Source organism: Plecotus auritus, assembly GCF_963455305.1.
Source record: "Plecotus auritus genome assembly, chromosome: 1".
NCBI classification, from domain to species: domain Eukaryota; kingdom Metazoa; phylum Chordata; class Mammalia; order Chiroptera; family Vespertilionidae; genus Plecotus; species Plecotus auritus.
Window position 1 is genome coordinate 80,397,795 of NC_137770.1, and position 15,918 is coordinate 80,413,712.

The following is a 15,918-nucleotide window of genomic DNA, read 5'->3' on the forward strand; positions in this document are numbered from 1 at the left end:
CAGTGGTTGAACATCTACCCATGAACCAGGTCATGGTTCAATTCCTGGTCAGGGCACATGCCTGGGTTATGGGCTGAATCACAGATAGAGGGCGTGCAGGAGGCAGCTAATTGATGATTCTCTTTCATCATTGATGTTTCTATTTCTCTCCCTGAAATCAATAAAAACATATATCTATACGTGTGTGTGTATATAAATATATATGAAAGATGCCCTTTAAAAAACCTGGGATAGCTATTTAAGTTTTAAAATCTAATTTTCCATAACTGTGTGTAGAATGTACCTCTCTATAGGAGGACCTTATTTTCTTCTTCCTTGAAAAGAGGCTGGACAGAAGGGACTGAAGTGTCCTCAATTCAATCCCATGGCAGAAAAACCCTCTTGTGTGGTTGGTCTGAGCTACAGAGAGGAGGCATCAATCTCAGTAGGATTATTAAATATGGAATGGCAGTTAGCTATTTTTTAATCTCTAATGAGGACAGAACAAGAGGGAATAGGCTGAAAAGAGGTTCATGAGTAAGCCTGTTAAAATGTGCATACACAGGGCATGACAACAGGAGGAAAGGACATGAGAATTGCAGGATTTCTGTGCAGAAAAGCACCATGTTCAATTGCAAGTGAGGATTCATCCAGCTCTGGCCAATAGGACTAACCTGGGGAGCCTTCGGGATTGTCTGACGGCCAGCCGGCAACTATTAATCCCTTTCCTTCCCAGCTAATGATACCATCAATATGACCGAGCTTCATATTTTTTAAATAGATATAGATATATATATATATATTTATATTTATATATAAAATAGTTTCTTACAAAAAACCCCAAACAAACAAAAAAATGAAAATCAACTTAAAAAACCAAACAATAACAAAAAATCAAGCAGGAGCAGAGAGGGCTTGAGGCCCAGGGTCGGCCCCTGGCGCTGTCTTGAGTCTGTGGGCCAGATGCGAGCTGGGGAGGTGGAGGGACTCAGTCGCCCTTCTGCTTGGGTGAGTGCACAGTCCCATTGGTCAGAGCAGTGCAGCTGCCTGGGGATGAGGCATTTGGTGTCTGGGAAGGGCGCAGGTAGGTGCTGAAGAGCTTCCCGTGGAGTGGGTCACGGAGGGAGAAGTCCTGGAATTGACCTGGATAGATAATTGTGAGATGGGAAAAGTAAAATTATCTAAGGAGAGGAATTGGGCGCCCTTCTCTTTTCTCAGTATGTTTTGTCACTCTCATCTCTGCTTCACTTCTCAAATCCAAGTTTATGTCCTTTCAGCCTTCTAGCCAATCCCTCCCATTCTCACTTCTCAGATGTTCTGCTCCCTGGCACTGGCCACCAGCCCTTGTTCCCTCCCGGCCCAGTGTTGAAGGTGCCCCGAATGTCCACATGGGCTAAGAAGAGTGTGACTCACAGAGGGAGAGGCCTTGGTGGGGTCCTGCCTGGCACAGTTCGGCATGCAAAGTCTCGGCAGCAGGGCGGGGTGACCCCAGCAGCAGGTGCAGGATGGTGCTGAAACCGTCTCTGCACAGCAGGCGGCTGGGCCCCTCTGCTTGCTCCTCGGCAAACAGCTGGGAGAGAAGGGGACACAGGTCAAGCCTTCTTCTCATGCCATCACCCCATACTCTCCTGAAGGTCTGCCTGACAGGCTCCTCCTCTTCCAAGAATGCAAAATACAGGCCCTCCCTGCCCCCTGGGTCCTTTCTGCAGGAGAATTTAACCTCACAGCTGCTGTCCTCCTTCTGTTCCCAGCTAAGCCTCAATATACAGACACCGGAGCTCTGCGGTTTACAGTGTGGCACAGGGCTGGATACCAAGCACCAGCTATCTAGAAGCTACTGGTAATAGTATACCACACAGGCTTCTGGGTGGGGTGAGCACAGCTGCCATGTCCACTCCCCCGCCCTCCCCCCGGGTACCTCAAAGGCCAGGCGAGTCAGCTCCTCTAGGCCTGTGCCCCTATCCAGAGCTGCCAATGCAAGGGCCACATCTCGGAAGTCCACCAAACCGTTGGCATCCTGGAGTGTGAAAGAGAAACGAGGGCGATGTGGGGGACCAACCCTGCATCTTCCCTCTTCTCAGCAGGCACAGGGGTGACTCCTGTGTCCACTTCCCTGAGAACCCAGAGTCCTAAACTCTCCAGGATCCCTGATAGTTCTCTCAGGTCATGGGTTTGCTCAAGGTCTACCCCAAGTCACCTGGTGACACAGCTCTCTATCAAAGGATCTTCTAGGAATGTGAGGGAATCCCTCAGGAATGCTGAAATTACCATTAAGTTCTGACGTATCTTTGAGGGCATTCCTGGCCCCCAAGCTGGAAAAATTGATTCTCTCCTGACTCATTCTGTGTGGGAGAACTGGTCCAACAGACTAAAAGGGGGCCACTGGCATAATTTCTTACAAAAAGACCAAGAAGGATGCCTGCCAACTCTAGGGGGAGCCATGGCATTCGGGCTTTGGTTCTGTTCTGCCACAGGCTAAGTGGTGAAACTCCTTCCAGGGACAGTCTGTCCAATCTTAGATATCAACACACCTGGTCACACTCTGTCCCTTCAGAGGACGTTGAGAGCCACAGTCTGCATCTTAGATAAAAAAAGAGCTCCTTGGGACCACTGGTGGTTGTTCATAAACATTAAGAATCTTCTGGGACAACCTTATTATATAATTCAACAGAAAAACCTGGTAAAGTCCCAGGAAATAATCTGGTTTGTCAAAATTCTCAAGAAAATTCAGAAATTCCCTTGAGAAGCTGTGGGATATTTTTAAAAATCTGCTCAAATATAGCAAATACTCCTGGGTTTCACACTCTTAACCGTCTCTAACGTGTCCAGTGCTGTCTCCTCCATGTCACCTTCCCACCCAACCTTCATGCCTCTTCTCTGAAACCCTCATGCAGTGACTTTCAAGGTCATATGATCCCTTGCCTTTGCCAATCTCTAAAAGTGGCTTTGGAAATGTATGGATCTCACTGACCAATAATTTCTCCATTGTTCCACCTCACAAGGATTAAAACATTGCTCTGTGATGCACTGGATACTCTATAAAAAAATGAATTCCCCAGAGGACCTCAGAAGTTGGCCATCTGACAACAGCGGTTAGAACATCCAGCACAGACTCCAAATTGGCCATCTAATGCGACTGACGTGGCCACTCAGATGACATCCTTAAATGCTGAGCTCTGCGCCCTTCATCCCAGCTCCTTTACCTTCTGGAAGTAGCTAAAGGCACCAGCCACCGTCTGAGGGTCAGAGAGCTGGAGCTGCCTGGCAAACTCATCCTGGTTGATCATTCGACTCCGGCCTGGCTCTGCCCCAGTGTCCACATAGCCAGGGGACAGCCTACAATGGAATTGTAGAAGGCAGAGAGCTGACTCAGTTTCTTTCTGGCACACCACCCAGCAGGACCTTGGGTCCAGCCCCAAGAGTTTTCCAGTGTTGGTACACCTGGTGTTTTTCTAAGATATACTCTGACTCAAAGTCTCTTGAGAGCCATTCTTACTTTTTTTTTCACTCGGGTAATTACGTATCTTCCCCTTTCTTTTTCCTCCATTATCTTTTAAAAAATTCTTCTATCTTACCACTTTTTTTTTTTAAAGACTTTCCTTCCTCCTTCCCCTTTCTTCTTACTCTTTTTCTGTCTACTAGTATACATGACACTGACCATTCGTCATCATCAAAGTCACTTACCCAGCCTTTCGAAGAACCTTTCCCAGTTCCCAGAGCTGTGGCTCAAATGCTACCTTCAGCCGGCCCACGACAATCACAGGCAAGCTCCCTACAAACTCGCACTCGGTGGCTGGAATGCCCAGGGCCCTATAGGATGAAGAGGGATGGAATGGGGAGTCGGGGGGGGGGGGAGGCGGGAAATGAGGCAGAAGAATTTTTTGAGGGTTCATTACTGACTGACCTAATGACTAGGGAGAGGACTTGGGCTCCTTTTACCCTCATCCACCCTGTCTCAGCCCTTTCCCCCATTTTTGACTCAAATCTCAGCCCTCCACCTCCTCCTGTGGTCCCTTTGCCCTGTATATCTGCTCCAGGAAATACTTTGTAGAACACTCACTGTGCCATAACCCTCTGGACATTGTTGGCATAGAGGGTGGGGTCCTTGCTCTCCTCTGGGCTGGGATGGTACACAGGGAGGAACTGAAACACACACACTTCCCATCAGGATCTCAAAGCCAGGTGACCACTCCATCTCTTTTCCAAAAGCTTCAGGGGTCAGTGGATGCCCACTCTCCCACCCCACCATGGGGGTCATACCTCCACATCTACGATGCTGCAGGGCTGAGAGGCTGTGAGCCAGAGGACTTTGAGTCTAAGACAAGAGAGATTTCAGATGCTCACTAATTTCTCACTATGCGCTCCTCCCATCAAGAACAGGGGAGTGGGAAATTTCTGCTCACTGATATAAAAATGGACTCCTAGCCATAAAGTCAGCTATGCAAATGTGTTGGGAGACAGGGAAGGGCCAGAAAAGCAGGAGGGAAAGTGAGAGGCTTTTCAGGGATGTGCCAGAGGAAGAACTGCGGGCGAGAAGAGGTTTGAGTAACTGGGAAAAGGGCAAGAGGCAAGCCTGATGGTGGTGGTTCTCAGGAAGGAAAGAGTGAAGGAGAAAATCACTTAGGAACAGGGAAGTTAAGAAGGAGCTTCAATCACAGCACGGATGATGAGGTGGGATAGCTCAAAGCACTTTCAGATCACATTGGGAGAGCAGGACAAAACAGTGGGAAACAAGCATCTTCCCTAGAATGCTCTCAGCCAAGAATGAAGGGCCACTGGCCTTGTCTGGAGATTGGAAGATGGGCCAGGAGTTCTCTGATAGACCCTGCTTCTCCACCCTCACCCCAGGACCACCAGAACTCACACTCCAGGGCCCCTCCATGCCCAGCTGGTGGTGTCCTATGGGAGAAACAGAGGTGAGGGGAGAAGGGCATTATTTTCTTCCTTGGAACTGGCCAATCCTCTTTGAGCAGAGGCCGGGACCCACCCTGGCCCCACCCCCTCGTGCACAACCCATCATGGTACTAACAGTTTGCACCCATTAGGGTGAATTCATGCTCCCTCATCCCCCTCTCTTAGACCAAGACTCACCAGACTGTTGGGGTAGCGGATGAGGATGGGCTGCACAGGGACCCCTGCGATGAAAGCTCCTAAGTCCCATTTCCACCCCCACCCCCCCCAGGCAGAGATTAGTCCACAGAGGCAGCCAGAGGGCATGAGTGTAGGGGTCTGGGACAGTTCTCAAATGAGATCTGGCTTTGTTCCATTTCATTTATAATTTTCTCTCTGACTTCTGGAGACTTTTCAGGGTCAGCTAGGCGGTTTCCTGTCTCCCATTCCTCCCCCACCCCTCCACTTCTTGGGTTATTCCAGAGTCCCTCTTCAAAACTGAGGCTTCTTTTGCCTATAGCCCTGCCACCCACTATCATTTTATTCACCTGGTTTGAATTTAAGCAAAGCCTTCTTGTTGGAACAGGTGCCCTCAGGAAAGAATAGTACCTGGGGGAAAAAAAATCCAAGGGACCAGAATGAGGTGGGGTAGGCTGAAGGAGAGGAGAGAGGAAAGAGAAGCCTCTTTAGGAGCACATTAAAGGTGAGGAGAGAGTCTTCAGACCCTTACCCACCTGGGGCCACTTGCCTCCTGAGGTAGCCCGCCTTCGGACTTCCTCTACCACTCTGCGCCGAGAAGCCGGATCGTGGCGGGATACGAGGATGGCTTGGTTGAAGCGAAGAAGGGCTGAGGTCCAGAGAGGATACTAGGAGTCACTTGGTTCCTACCAGGGGACAACAACACCCACAACCTCCCCGCCTTCAACAGTAGGAGATGCTTCTCAGTTATCCCTTTGTCCTGGGGATCCTCCTTTAGTGTATGTTGCCCTTTTAGGGAATTGACCAGAGTTCCCTCCAACACCTTCTCTAAGCCCCAGCCCTAAGAGTCTAAGATGTGGGTTCACAAATGGTGTTAATTTGCATTTCATTTGCCCACATCAGTCAATCTCTTCTAACTTCTCCCCTGCAACCTTGAGGTCAGTTCTCTCCAGAGTGTGTCCATCTGATTCCTATCTTTTTTTGCCCATAGGTGTCATCTCTCCCATTTACCCCTTAAACTCTCTCACCTCCAATGACCGGCACAGAAAGGTTCTCAGCTCGGGACACAACCTTGGGCAGGTCACAGGGCAGAAGAACAATGGGGTCAAAGAAAGTAGAGTGGGGGGCGGCAACAAGGACAGGGGCTTGGAGGCGAGAGGCCCGCTGGCCCCGAACACGAATCCGGAGGAAGCCCAGGAGGAAAAAGAGCAGGCGGCTGAGGCCCAGCACCCCGTTGTGGCACACAGTCCTGCAGGGCAAGGTGGGGCGTCAGTGGAGGCAGGGAATGTGACCCTCACTCACCCAGGTGTAGGCACCTGGGAAAGCAGGTGCCCTTCTTTTGCCCTCTATTACTCTGGCCAAGGGGTGGAAGTCTCTAGCTACTCTGGGACACAGCAGGGCACATCACTTAGTGATGAGGTCCTGGGTACCAGGTCTGAGCCTGGCTGACTCATCTCACCTTGCCAGGCTGGGTACCAGAGCTTCAGAACCCTCCCTCCTGCTCTTCTCTAAGAGGGAGCAGAATAAACAGCAGGAAACAAGTGAGAAGTAGGGTGTCCGGGAGCTAATCCCCCACTTACTTCCTCCATCCTGTAAGTGGCTCCTGAAGCTGCTCCTCAGAAAGACCAGCTACTTGCAGCCAGGCAAAGGGCCAGAGGAGAAAGAGGACGATAAAGGCCAGAAGCACTCGGATGGGGGCCAGCAGTGCCCCTAGGAGGCAGAACTGCAGAGGGTGGGAGAGAATGCCACTTCAGGGCTGGGAGATGCTCCCTCCAAAGCTTCCTTTCCCCATAACCATAGACCCAGGAGCAGAGAGCCACTACCACTGTAGACCAGGAGACAAGTAGTGTAGAAACAGGAGACTGAGTTGGCATCCAAGGTGGGATGACAATATCAACGAGAACAAGTGAATAAAAGATTGATAGGACGAGGGGCCTCATTTTCCTATCTTTCAGTTGATCTCCATCCCACCTATAAAATCGAATGCATCTAGAACTTGGAGAGGCTGTTGAGAGTATTTAATGATAACCTATGTGAACACACCCAGCACAGTGCTTGATGTGCAGTAGGCTGGAGATAGTTCCTCCTCACCCACGTCCCGTTCCATAAATAGCTCCTAGGTCCAACAGAAACCAGGAGGATGTTTCTTTCCATGTTGGGCCTGGGAGATAGAGGGTTGGAATGCACAGAGATCCCCTTTTCAGGCCGCAGGCCAGTCTCTAGTCTGCCCACTAGCACTCCCCTAGTACTGGGGGGTGGGGAAGAGAAGAGCTCGGCCTTACTCCGAAGGATAAGGGGTTGCCAGGAGCCAGGTGACTCCAAGGGCTGCCCAAGGGAGAGTGCAGGTAAACAAAACGAGCCCCAGGAGCTCGCCTCAGGGGAGGTGATGGCAGCAGAAACCTAGGACACTCCCCACACCACTCATCAGTTCCGCTAGGCTGGTGCGACCCCGCACTTCCTGTAGCCAACCCCGTTCTCAGCCCTCCCTACCCCGGAGATGCTGCAGTACGGGGTGGGGGTGGGGGGAGGAGTGGAAAGAGGGGGCGTTGGAAGGGCACAAGGGCGAAGACTCCCGGCCCAGAAACCCGTTTCCCCTAATTCAGAGCCTCGGAGAAGCATTCAGCACGCCCCTGCCCCCACCCCCGGCTTTCCGTAGCCTTCAACACCATCCTAGCCCCTTGGCCTCCGCAGGATGTAATCCGCATTCCCCGCGCCCTCCATCTCCCCTACCCCTTGCTCCCCTGCAGCCCTCCATCCTCACCTAGCCAATTCTTCCACACCTTGGAGCATGTCTATCGCTCAAGACCGCGTCCTCTCCAGGGCTCCTAGCTCATCTCCCCGCCACCCCCACGTGCGCACCCCCGACTCCCGCCCCGCAAGCCTCTCCACCACGTCCTTTCCGGATCCCCATCCCTATTTTTGCCAGGTCTCTAAATGGCTTTCTTTTCCAACCCCCAAGAGTCTTCCCGATGTCCCACACCCACACCTTACCTTAATCCTCTGGAGGCGGGAGAGATGTAACTCGTGCACAAACGGGTTGGGGGGCGTTGAGGGTCCGGAGGTGGGCTCGAGGGGGACGCAGTCCCCCGGGCTTCCCTGGCTCATAGCGGCGGGAGGGAGGGCGCCCGGCCGCGGCCCCCGGCCCCGCTCTGCAGATCTCGCAGCTGCGGTGCAGCGGCGCGGCGGCAGCGCTCTGGCCCGGGCCCCGCCTGGTGCGGGGCGCTGAGGGGCGGGGAGCGGGCGGCGTGGCCCGGCCCGCGTTGTCAGGGCGCCGGCCGAGGGGCGGGGCTTCCAGTGCCCGAGCGCCCCAGCTCCTCCGCGCCCGCCGCGGCTCCCGCAGCCCCTCCGGTCATTGTTCCGCGGAGGCCGGATGCTGGGGCGCGGCTCCCGCCTGCGGATACCCGCGGGTCTGGTTCTCCGGGCCTTCCTCTCGGACTATCTGGCCGTCGCCTCCCCGCTGGCCTCCGGCTGCGAGCGGGTTTGGGATTTCGAGGTGGGCGTGGAGCCAAGATCGCGCTCCGACTGGGCTTGCGGGTCGAGGTCACCCTGCGGGCGCAGGTTGGGGTGGGGACCTCCGGCGGATGGGGATGGGAGGGCGGGTGCGCTGTGCGTGGAGGCCGGCAGCTCAGGGCGAGGCGGGGTCCAGGTCTCCCGCTCCCGGCCGCTGCTTCCCCTCGGAAGCCGACCACCGTTCCTTCCTGAGCCGGGCGAGAACTGGAGGCGCTCTCGCCCTCCGGCGGCCGCAGTGCGCCTCACACCTCCTCATCCTCATACCCCTCCGCATCCACTTCCTGCCAGCGCCAGATGCTCACCTGTTCTGGTGTGAGGGCTCTTGGAATCCGTGAGTAGCCAGCTAACCTCAAGACGCTGGCCCACGTGCTTCCCCCGAGCCTACAAGCCAGGAGATGGAGGGCAGTGGGTACCGGGAAAGCTGGGATGACTCCAGAGGCAACAGTTTTTCCTTCTAGTATCCCTTTTCTATTGCTGTCTCCCTCTCTCCACTGTGTAAGAGGACAAATACCCTCCACCCCCAAACTACAAACTATCCTAGAAAACTCATAAACTGGTCAGTCACTGTTTGTCAGGTGATGGTGAGATCAGGGAATTGGGTGAACTTTGAGACCCATAGCCAATAACACAATCAGAAAGCTAATACCTTGACAAAAAGGAATAAGAGCTTCACTGCCTGTGGAAAGAAGCTGCCTTTGATTCACCTTGTTTTGTTTCTCTTCTGCAACCCTGTCAATCACCACTTCCTGAGGGTAGTGAGGACAGTGGCAGATCAATGGGCAGCCAGGTCATTGGGTGCCTCATTCTTCATGAGAATGCCTTACGAATTAACACTCTTTATATCCTCAGGATGTTTCTGTATGTGCCACCTATGACTGCTGGAGCCATTTTGCAATTACCCTGAGGGTAGCGAAGTGGTGAGATGCAAAGAGTCTGGATCTTTGTTGACAAAAAGGAGCCTCTGATCAAACCAGTTTGAAGTCTGAAGTACTTTTGGATTTTCTGTTATATGAGAAAATAAATTTTCTTGCTTGTTAAGCCAGTTCGAGTCAGAGATTTTCCTATGTGCAAAAATCCACTGTATTAGTTTTCCACTGTTGAGTAATAAATTGCCATACAATTAACAGCTCAAAACAGCCTTCACTGCCCCGCCCAATGGTTGAGTGTCCACCTATGAACCAAGAGGTCAGCATTGGATTCCCCGTCAGGGCATATACCTGGGTTGTGCAAGAGGTAGCTGATAAATGATTCTCTCTCATCATTGATGTTTCTATCTCTCTCTACCTCTCCCTTCTTCTCTGAAATCAATAAAAAAAATATTTTAAAAAGGTAACAGAAAGCTACATTGCTAAATAACAGCAACAAGAAAACATTTCAAGAACTTTGCAAAGGGTACATATTTGTTTCTAATTTAATTTAGCTTTGTTCCATATATATATATATATATATATATTTTTTTAAATTTATTGATTAAGGTATTACATATGTGTCCTTATTCCCCCATTACCCCCCACCTCCCATTCATGACCCCACCCCCCTGTTGTCTGTGTCCATTGATTACGTCTATATGCTTGCATATAAGTCCTTTGGTTGATCTCTCCCCCTTACCCCCCCTCCCCTACCTTCCCTGAGGTTTCACTTTCTGATTGATGTTTCTCTGTCTTTGGATCTATTTTTGTTCATCAGTTTATGTTGTTCATTATATTCCACAAATGAGTGAAATAATGTGATGTTTATCTTTCTCTGCTTGGCTTATTTCACTTAACATAATGCTCTCCAGGTCCATCCATACTGCTGCAAATGGTAAGAAATCCTTTTTTATAGCAGCGTAGTATTCCATTGTGTAGATGTACCATAGTTTTCTAATCCACTCGTCTGCTGATGGGCACTTAGGCTGTTTCCAAATCTTAGCTATGGTGAATTGTGCTGCCATGAACATAGGGGTGCATATATCCTTTCTGATTGGTGTTTCTAGTTTCTTGGGATATATTCCTAGGAGTGGGATCACTGGGTCAAATGGGAGTTCCATTTTTAGTTTTTTGAGGAAACTCCATACTGTTCTCCACAGTGGCTGCACCAGTCTGCATTCCCACCAGCAGTGCAAGAGGGTTCCTTTTTCTCCGCATCCTCGCCAGCACTTGTCATTTGTTGATTTGTTGATAATAGCCATTCTGACAGGTGTGAGATGGTACCGCATTGTTGTTTTGATTTGCATCTCTCTGATGATTATGATTAGTGACTTTGAGCAGGTTTTCATATGTCTCTTGGCCTTCCTTCTGTCTTCTTTCGAAAAGTGTCTATTTAGATCAGTTGCCCATTTTTTTGATTGGGTTGTTTATCTTCTTTTTGTTAAGCTGCATGAGTTCCCTGTAAATGTTGGAGATTAAACCCTTATCGTTGATATCATTGGCAAATATGTTCTCTCAAGCAGTGGGCTTTCTTGTTTTATTGATGGTCTCCTTTGCTGTGCAAAAGCTTTTTATTTTGATGTAGTCCCATTTGTTTATTTTCTCTTTAGTTTCCATTGCCCTAGGAGCAGTATCAGTGAAGAAATTGCTTCTGCATATGTCAGAGATTTTTCTGGCCGTGGATTCCTCTAGTATTTTTATGGTTTCTCGTCGTATGTTTAAGTCCTTGATCCATTTTGAGTTTATTTTTGTGTATGGTGTAAGTTGGTGGTCTAGTTTCATTTTTTTTGCATGTATATGTCCAATTTTCCCAACACCATTTATTGAAGAGACTGTCTTGACTACATTGTGTGTTTATGCCTCCTTTGTCAAATATTAATTGTGCATAGTGATTTGGGTCGATTTCTGGGTTCTCTATTCTATTCCATTGATCTATATGTCTGTTCTTGTGCCAGTACCAGGCTGTTTTGAGAACAGTGGCTTTGTAATACAGCTTGAAATCTGGTATTGAGATCCCACCTACTTTGTTCTTCTTTCTCAGGATTGCTGCAGCTATTCGGGGTCTTTTTTTATTCCAGATGAATTTTTGGAGAGTTCTTTCTAGGTCTGTGATATATGCCGTTGGTATTTTAATGGGGAGTGCATTGAATCTATAGATTGCTTTGGGTGGTATGGACATTTTAATGATGTTGATTCTCCCAATCCATGAACATGGTATGTTCTTCCATCTGTTTACGTCTTCCTCTATCTCTTTTTTCAGTGTCCCGTAGTTTTCCGCGTATAGGTCTTTTACCTCCTTAGTTAAGTTTATTCCTAGGTATCTTAATTTTTTTGGTGCGATGGTAAATGGGATTGCTTTTTTAGTCTCTCTTTCTGTAAGTTCACCATTGGTGTATAGAAATGCCATAGATTTCTTGGTGTTAATTTTGTATCCTGCTACATTGCCAAATTCATTTATTAAGTCTAATAGTTTTTTGATGGATTCTTTTGGTTTTTTTATGTACAATATCATGTCATCTGCAAATAAGGACAGCTTTACTTCTTTCCCAATTTGGGTGCCTTTTATTTCTTCTTCTTGTCTAATTGCAATGGCTAATACTTCCAGTACTATGTCGAACAGGAGTGGTGAGAGTGGGCATCCCTGTCTTGTTCCTGTTCTTAGGGGAAATGGTTTTAGTTTTTGCCCATTGAGTATGATGTTAGCTGTGGGTTTATCATATATAGCTTTTATTATGTTGAGGTATGATCCATCTATTCCCACCTTGTTGAGATTTTTATCAAGAAAGGGTGTTGGATTTTGTCAAATGCTTTTTCTGCATCAATTGATATGACTATGTGATTTTTATTTCTCAATTTGTTTATGTGATGTATTGTGTTTATTGATTTGCGGATATTGAACCATCCTTGCATTCCTGGGATAAATCCTACTTGGTCCCCTTTATATATTTATTTATTTTTATTTATTTTTTTTAATAATAGAAGATCCCTGAAAGGCATAGCTAAATTGTGTGTGTGCTCCTAAAAACAAGACAATAAGCTCAAAATGGAGAGAGTTACACTGTGATCCCTGTCATCAAACCAAGACTTAATTATAGTTTTGGTTCTCCCCAAATGGAATCTTAAACCAATCCATCAAGAATTATCTAATCAGGGGCGGGTTGGGAGGTGGTAGTGGTGGTGGCCATGGCTGTGGTGGTAGCAGTGACATGGTGGTTGGTGGCTGACCTGTTCTGGTGTTTGGTGGAGTTTCTGGGTGTTGGTTTTGCTGCTGCTCCTGAGCCTCCCAGCCTCCCCAGCTCAGCCCTGGACACCCCTGGCAGTGGGGCCAGTCTATCACCCTCTGTTCTTTCCGAGAAACGCCACTGATAGCTCCTTTCCTCATGTACCTGAGATAGTTACATAGATTGTGTCATTTAATCCCCTCTGCAACTGAGACAATGACTCAGAGAAGGTAAGGAACTTGTTTAAAGTCACAGATCCAAAATGCACTAGAGCTTGAAGTTGCTTGTAGGTTGCCCACTTCCCTTCCATCTTGCCCATCACCAAATTGAATGCCTGGCCAAGTGCCATATGCTTTACCAACATTTCCACTATTTTTTAAGCCCTGGGAGGGCAATATTATTTCTACATCTGAGATTTCCAAGTGACTTGCACAAGAATACCAGCCCCACCTTTTCTGATGGCAAACCCTGGAAATTTACAATATCACATGAGGCCTCTGTGTTTCTCTCCACCACCCCGTTTATTTTTTTGTTTGTTTTTAAACAGCTTTATTGATGTGAACCCTGAGAAGAAATATATTTGCCGAAGAATGTGGTTTAACTGGGCCCAAATTCATAACGGGGGTCTATGGCTGTTGCTAAGTGACGCCTCTCACGTACTCTGCATTTCAGGAGAAGTCACAAGCTATGCTGTCAGCCTCCTGCACTGTGCTGTGCCCCTTGACTCAACCCTTAGTAGGGAGTTTCTGGTTTCATCTTTTCACCAGATTCTTTTCAGGAGCTAATAGGTTGGACTCCTCTTCTGTACAGAAAGCACATGCTTGATGTCTTTATTCTGGGTTCACTAAGAATGTCTTGGGAGAGAGATGAGCTTGGGGGAAAAAAAATCACAAACTTATAACATATTCAAGAATATTCAAGATGGACTTGAGAAAAAAAGTTTTAGGAAGGGAGCTTACTGCATAAAGGCATGTGTGAGAAAGGGAGAAGGGGTGATTCCATCTCTGTGGTTCTGAGTGTACCACAGTGCTGAATGTACCTATGTTTAATAAATGTTTTCGGATGTTTAGAATCTCAGATCTTTTAAAAAACTTTATTGATTGATTTTAGAGAGAGAGGAAAGAAGAGAGAGAAACATCGATTTGTTGTTCCACTTATTTATGCATTCATTAGTTGATTCTTTTTTTTTCTTTCATTTAAAAAAAATATTTGACAGTACTATAGATGTCCCCTAGTCCCCCCCACCCCCCTTAGACTCCCATTGGTTGATTCTTATATGTGCCCTAACTGGGGATCAAACCCACACAACTGTGGTGTATTGTGATGATGCTCTAACCAGCTGAGCTACTGGGCCAGGTGAGAGTCTCAGATGTGTGTGTGTTTTTTTAATTGAGTTTAAAGAGAGAGGAAATGGGAGGAGTTGAGAGAGAGAGAGAGACAGAGAGAGAGAGAGAGTGAGAGAGAGAGAGAGAGAGAAAGAGAGAGAAACATCGAAGTGAGAGAGAAACATCAATTGTTATCCTCCCGTACATGCCCAGACCTGAGAATCAAACTCGAAACCTAGGTATGTGCCCTGACCAGGTACCTGCAACCTTTTGGTATATGGGAGGACACTCAATCATTGTCACTATTTTTAATTTTAGCTTTAATTTTTAATTTAATCTTTTTTTGTTGTTAATCATTACCCAAGGATATTTTTTCCATTGATTTTTAGAGAGTGGAAGGAAGGAGAGAGACAGGAGAGAAATATGGATGTGCGAGAGACACATTGATTGGTTGCCTTCCACACAAGACCCGATTGGGGCCAGGCATGGAGCCTGCTACTGAGGTATGTGCCCTTTTACTGGAATTGAACCTGGGACCCTTCAGTCCTTGTGCTGACGCCCTAGCCACTGAGCCAAATCAGCTAGAGCTCTCATTTTAATCTTAATTTGCATTTCTCTAATGGCTAGTGATGTTGCACATTTTTTCTGTCATTGCTTTTTAATCTTTCTTCAAAGACTTTTTCCTCCTGAACCGTGATAGCCAACTGAGTCCACATGTTAGTGATCATGCTTGGTCCTAATTAATATCTTTCCTCCCTTTACTCTCTGTGGGAGGGTTTTTTTTTTTTTGTAAAAGTCTCTGTGTTCCCTGGTGCTCTAGCATTGCCTGGAGTGAACACTGATAAGGCTGTTTATGACAGTATTTTCTGAATAGAAGCCCTGTGTTTGGAGTCCCTGCCTCCAGGTCACAAAAATGTTATAGTGAAGCTGTTTGTTCCTTCAAGGTCTGAATACATTATCTCTAGATCTTGTTTACTCTAAACTGGATTTCGTACTTTATTTTATATTTTAGGGCACAGATTAGCCTCAGTCAGGAGCTCTGTAATGTAATACTTAGCAGTTAGATTCTAGTATCAGATCAATATGGATTTTAATTCCTGGTTTTAACACTTCTGAATTGTGACCTTGTGAGGCAGGATAGTAAGAAGCTAGGGAAATTCCTTGACAAGTGGAATAAGGAAAACCGAGACAAAATAATTAGATAAGGCCAAACTGTTTCTTTAAAAAAAAAAATCCTATCTAATAAAGATGGAATATGCAAATTGACCGTCACTCCACAACAAAGATGGTGATGCCCACAGCCAATAAGGAGGGAATATGCAAATTGATGTGACAAAGATGGCGGCAGCCGGACCGGGACACAGGCGTTCTGCCCCGCCCTGGCCACTCTAGGCCTCTGGGCAGCGCGTGCGCAGGTGTGGAGCAGCTGAGGTGGGGTGGGACACCTGCTTTGGGGGGGGGGGCGGGGGTGGAGGGAGCTACAGGAGGGTGGCAGGGCCAGAGTGAAGGCGGAAGATGGCTCCAACCAGAGAGAAGGCGGAAGGTGGTGGCCAGAGCGAAGGCCCGGGTCCCGGGTGCCGGAGGGAAGCCGGTGCCAGCAGCCAGGGAAAGGAAGGCCTATTCTTGCATGAATCTTTGTGCATCGGGCCTCTAGTATACTAATAAAAGGGTAATATGCTAATTTGATGGGACATCTTCTGGACCTTCTTCCAGACAAAGCCACAGTGGCGGGGGCTGAGGCAGAGGCAGTTAGGGGCAATCAGGCCGGCAGGGGAGGGCAGTTACAGGGCCATCAGGCCGGGGGAGGTGGGGAGCAGCTAGGGAGTGATCAGGCCAGCAGGAGAGCAGTTAGGGGGCAATCAGGCAGGCAGGAAGGCAGGTGAGCAA

At 48.2% G+C, this 15,918-nt stretch overlaps 1 protein-coding gene and 1 long non-coding RNA gene across 3 annotated transcripts; one reads left to right on the plus strand and one right to left on the minus strand.

The window, feature by feature from the left end:
* Positions 1 to 733: 733 nt before the first annotated feature.
* On the minus strand, positions 734 to 8,853 carry LPCAT4 (lysophosphatidylcholine acyltransferase 4). 2 transcript variants are annotated; one of them, XM_080686251.1, is made up of 14 exons: positions 8,059 to 8,853; positions 6,648 to 6,790; positions 6,096 to 6,316; positions 5,604 to 5,716; positions 5,418 to 5,478; positions 5,071 to 5,114; positions 4,844 to 4,878; positions 4,240 to 4,294; positions 4,040 to 4,122; positions 3,664 to 3,789; positions 3,183 to 3,315; positions 1,898 to 1,996; positions 1,393 to 1,549; positions 734 to 1,122 (listed from the first exon to the last, which is right to left on the minus strand). In XM_080686251.1, exons 1-14 carry the CDS (start codon positions 8,170 to 8,172, stop codon positions 968 to 970), a joined length of 1,539 nt encoding a protein of 512 aa, XP_080542377.1. In that variant the 5' UTR covers positions 8,173 to 8,853; the 3' UTR covers positions 734 to 967. The 2 variants fall into 2 exon arrangements, with proteins under 2 accessions (XP_080542377.1, XP_080542376.1); XM_080686250.1 differs by having other exon boundaries at positions 5,071 to 5,129; positions 8,059 to 8,836.
* LOC308257241 lies at positions 8,422 to 9,619 on the plus strand. The gene is made up of 2 exons (XR_013961541.1): positions 8,422 to 8,560; positions 9,427 to 9,619. It is a non-coding gene; the product is annotated as an uncharacterized lncRNA (long non-coding RNA).
* The last annotated feature ends 6,299 nt before the right edge of the window (positions 9,620 to 15,918 follow it).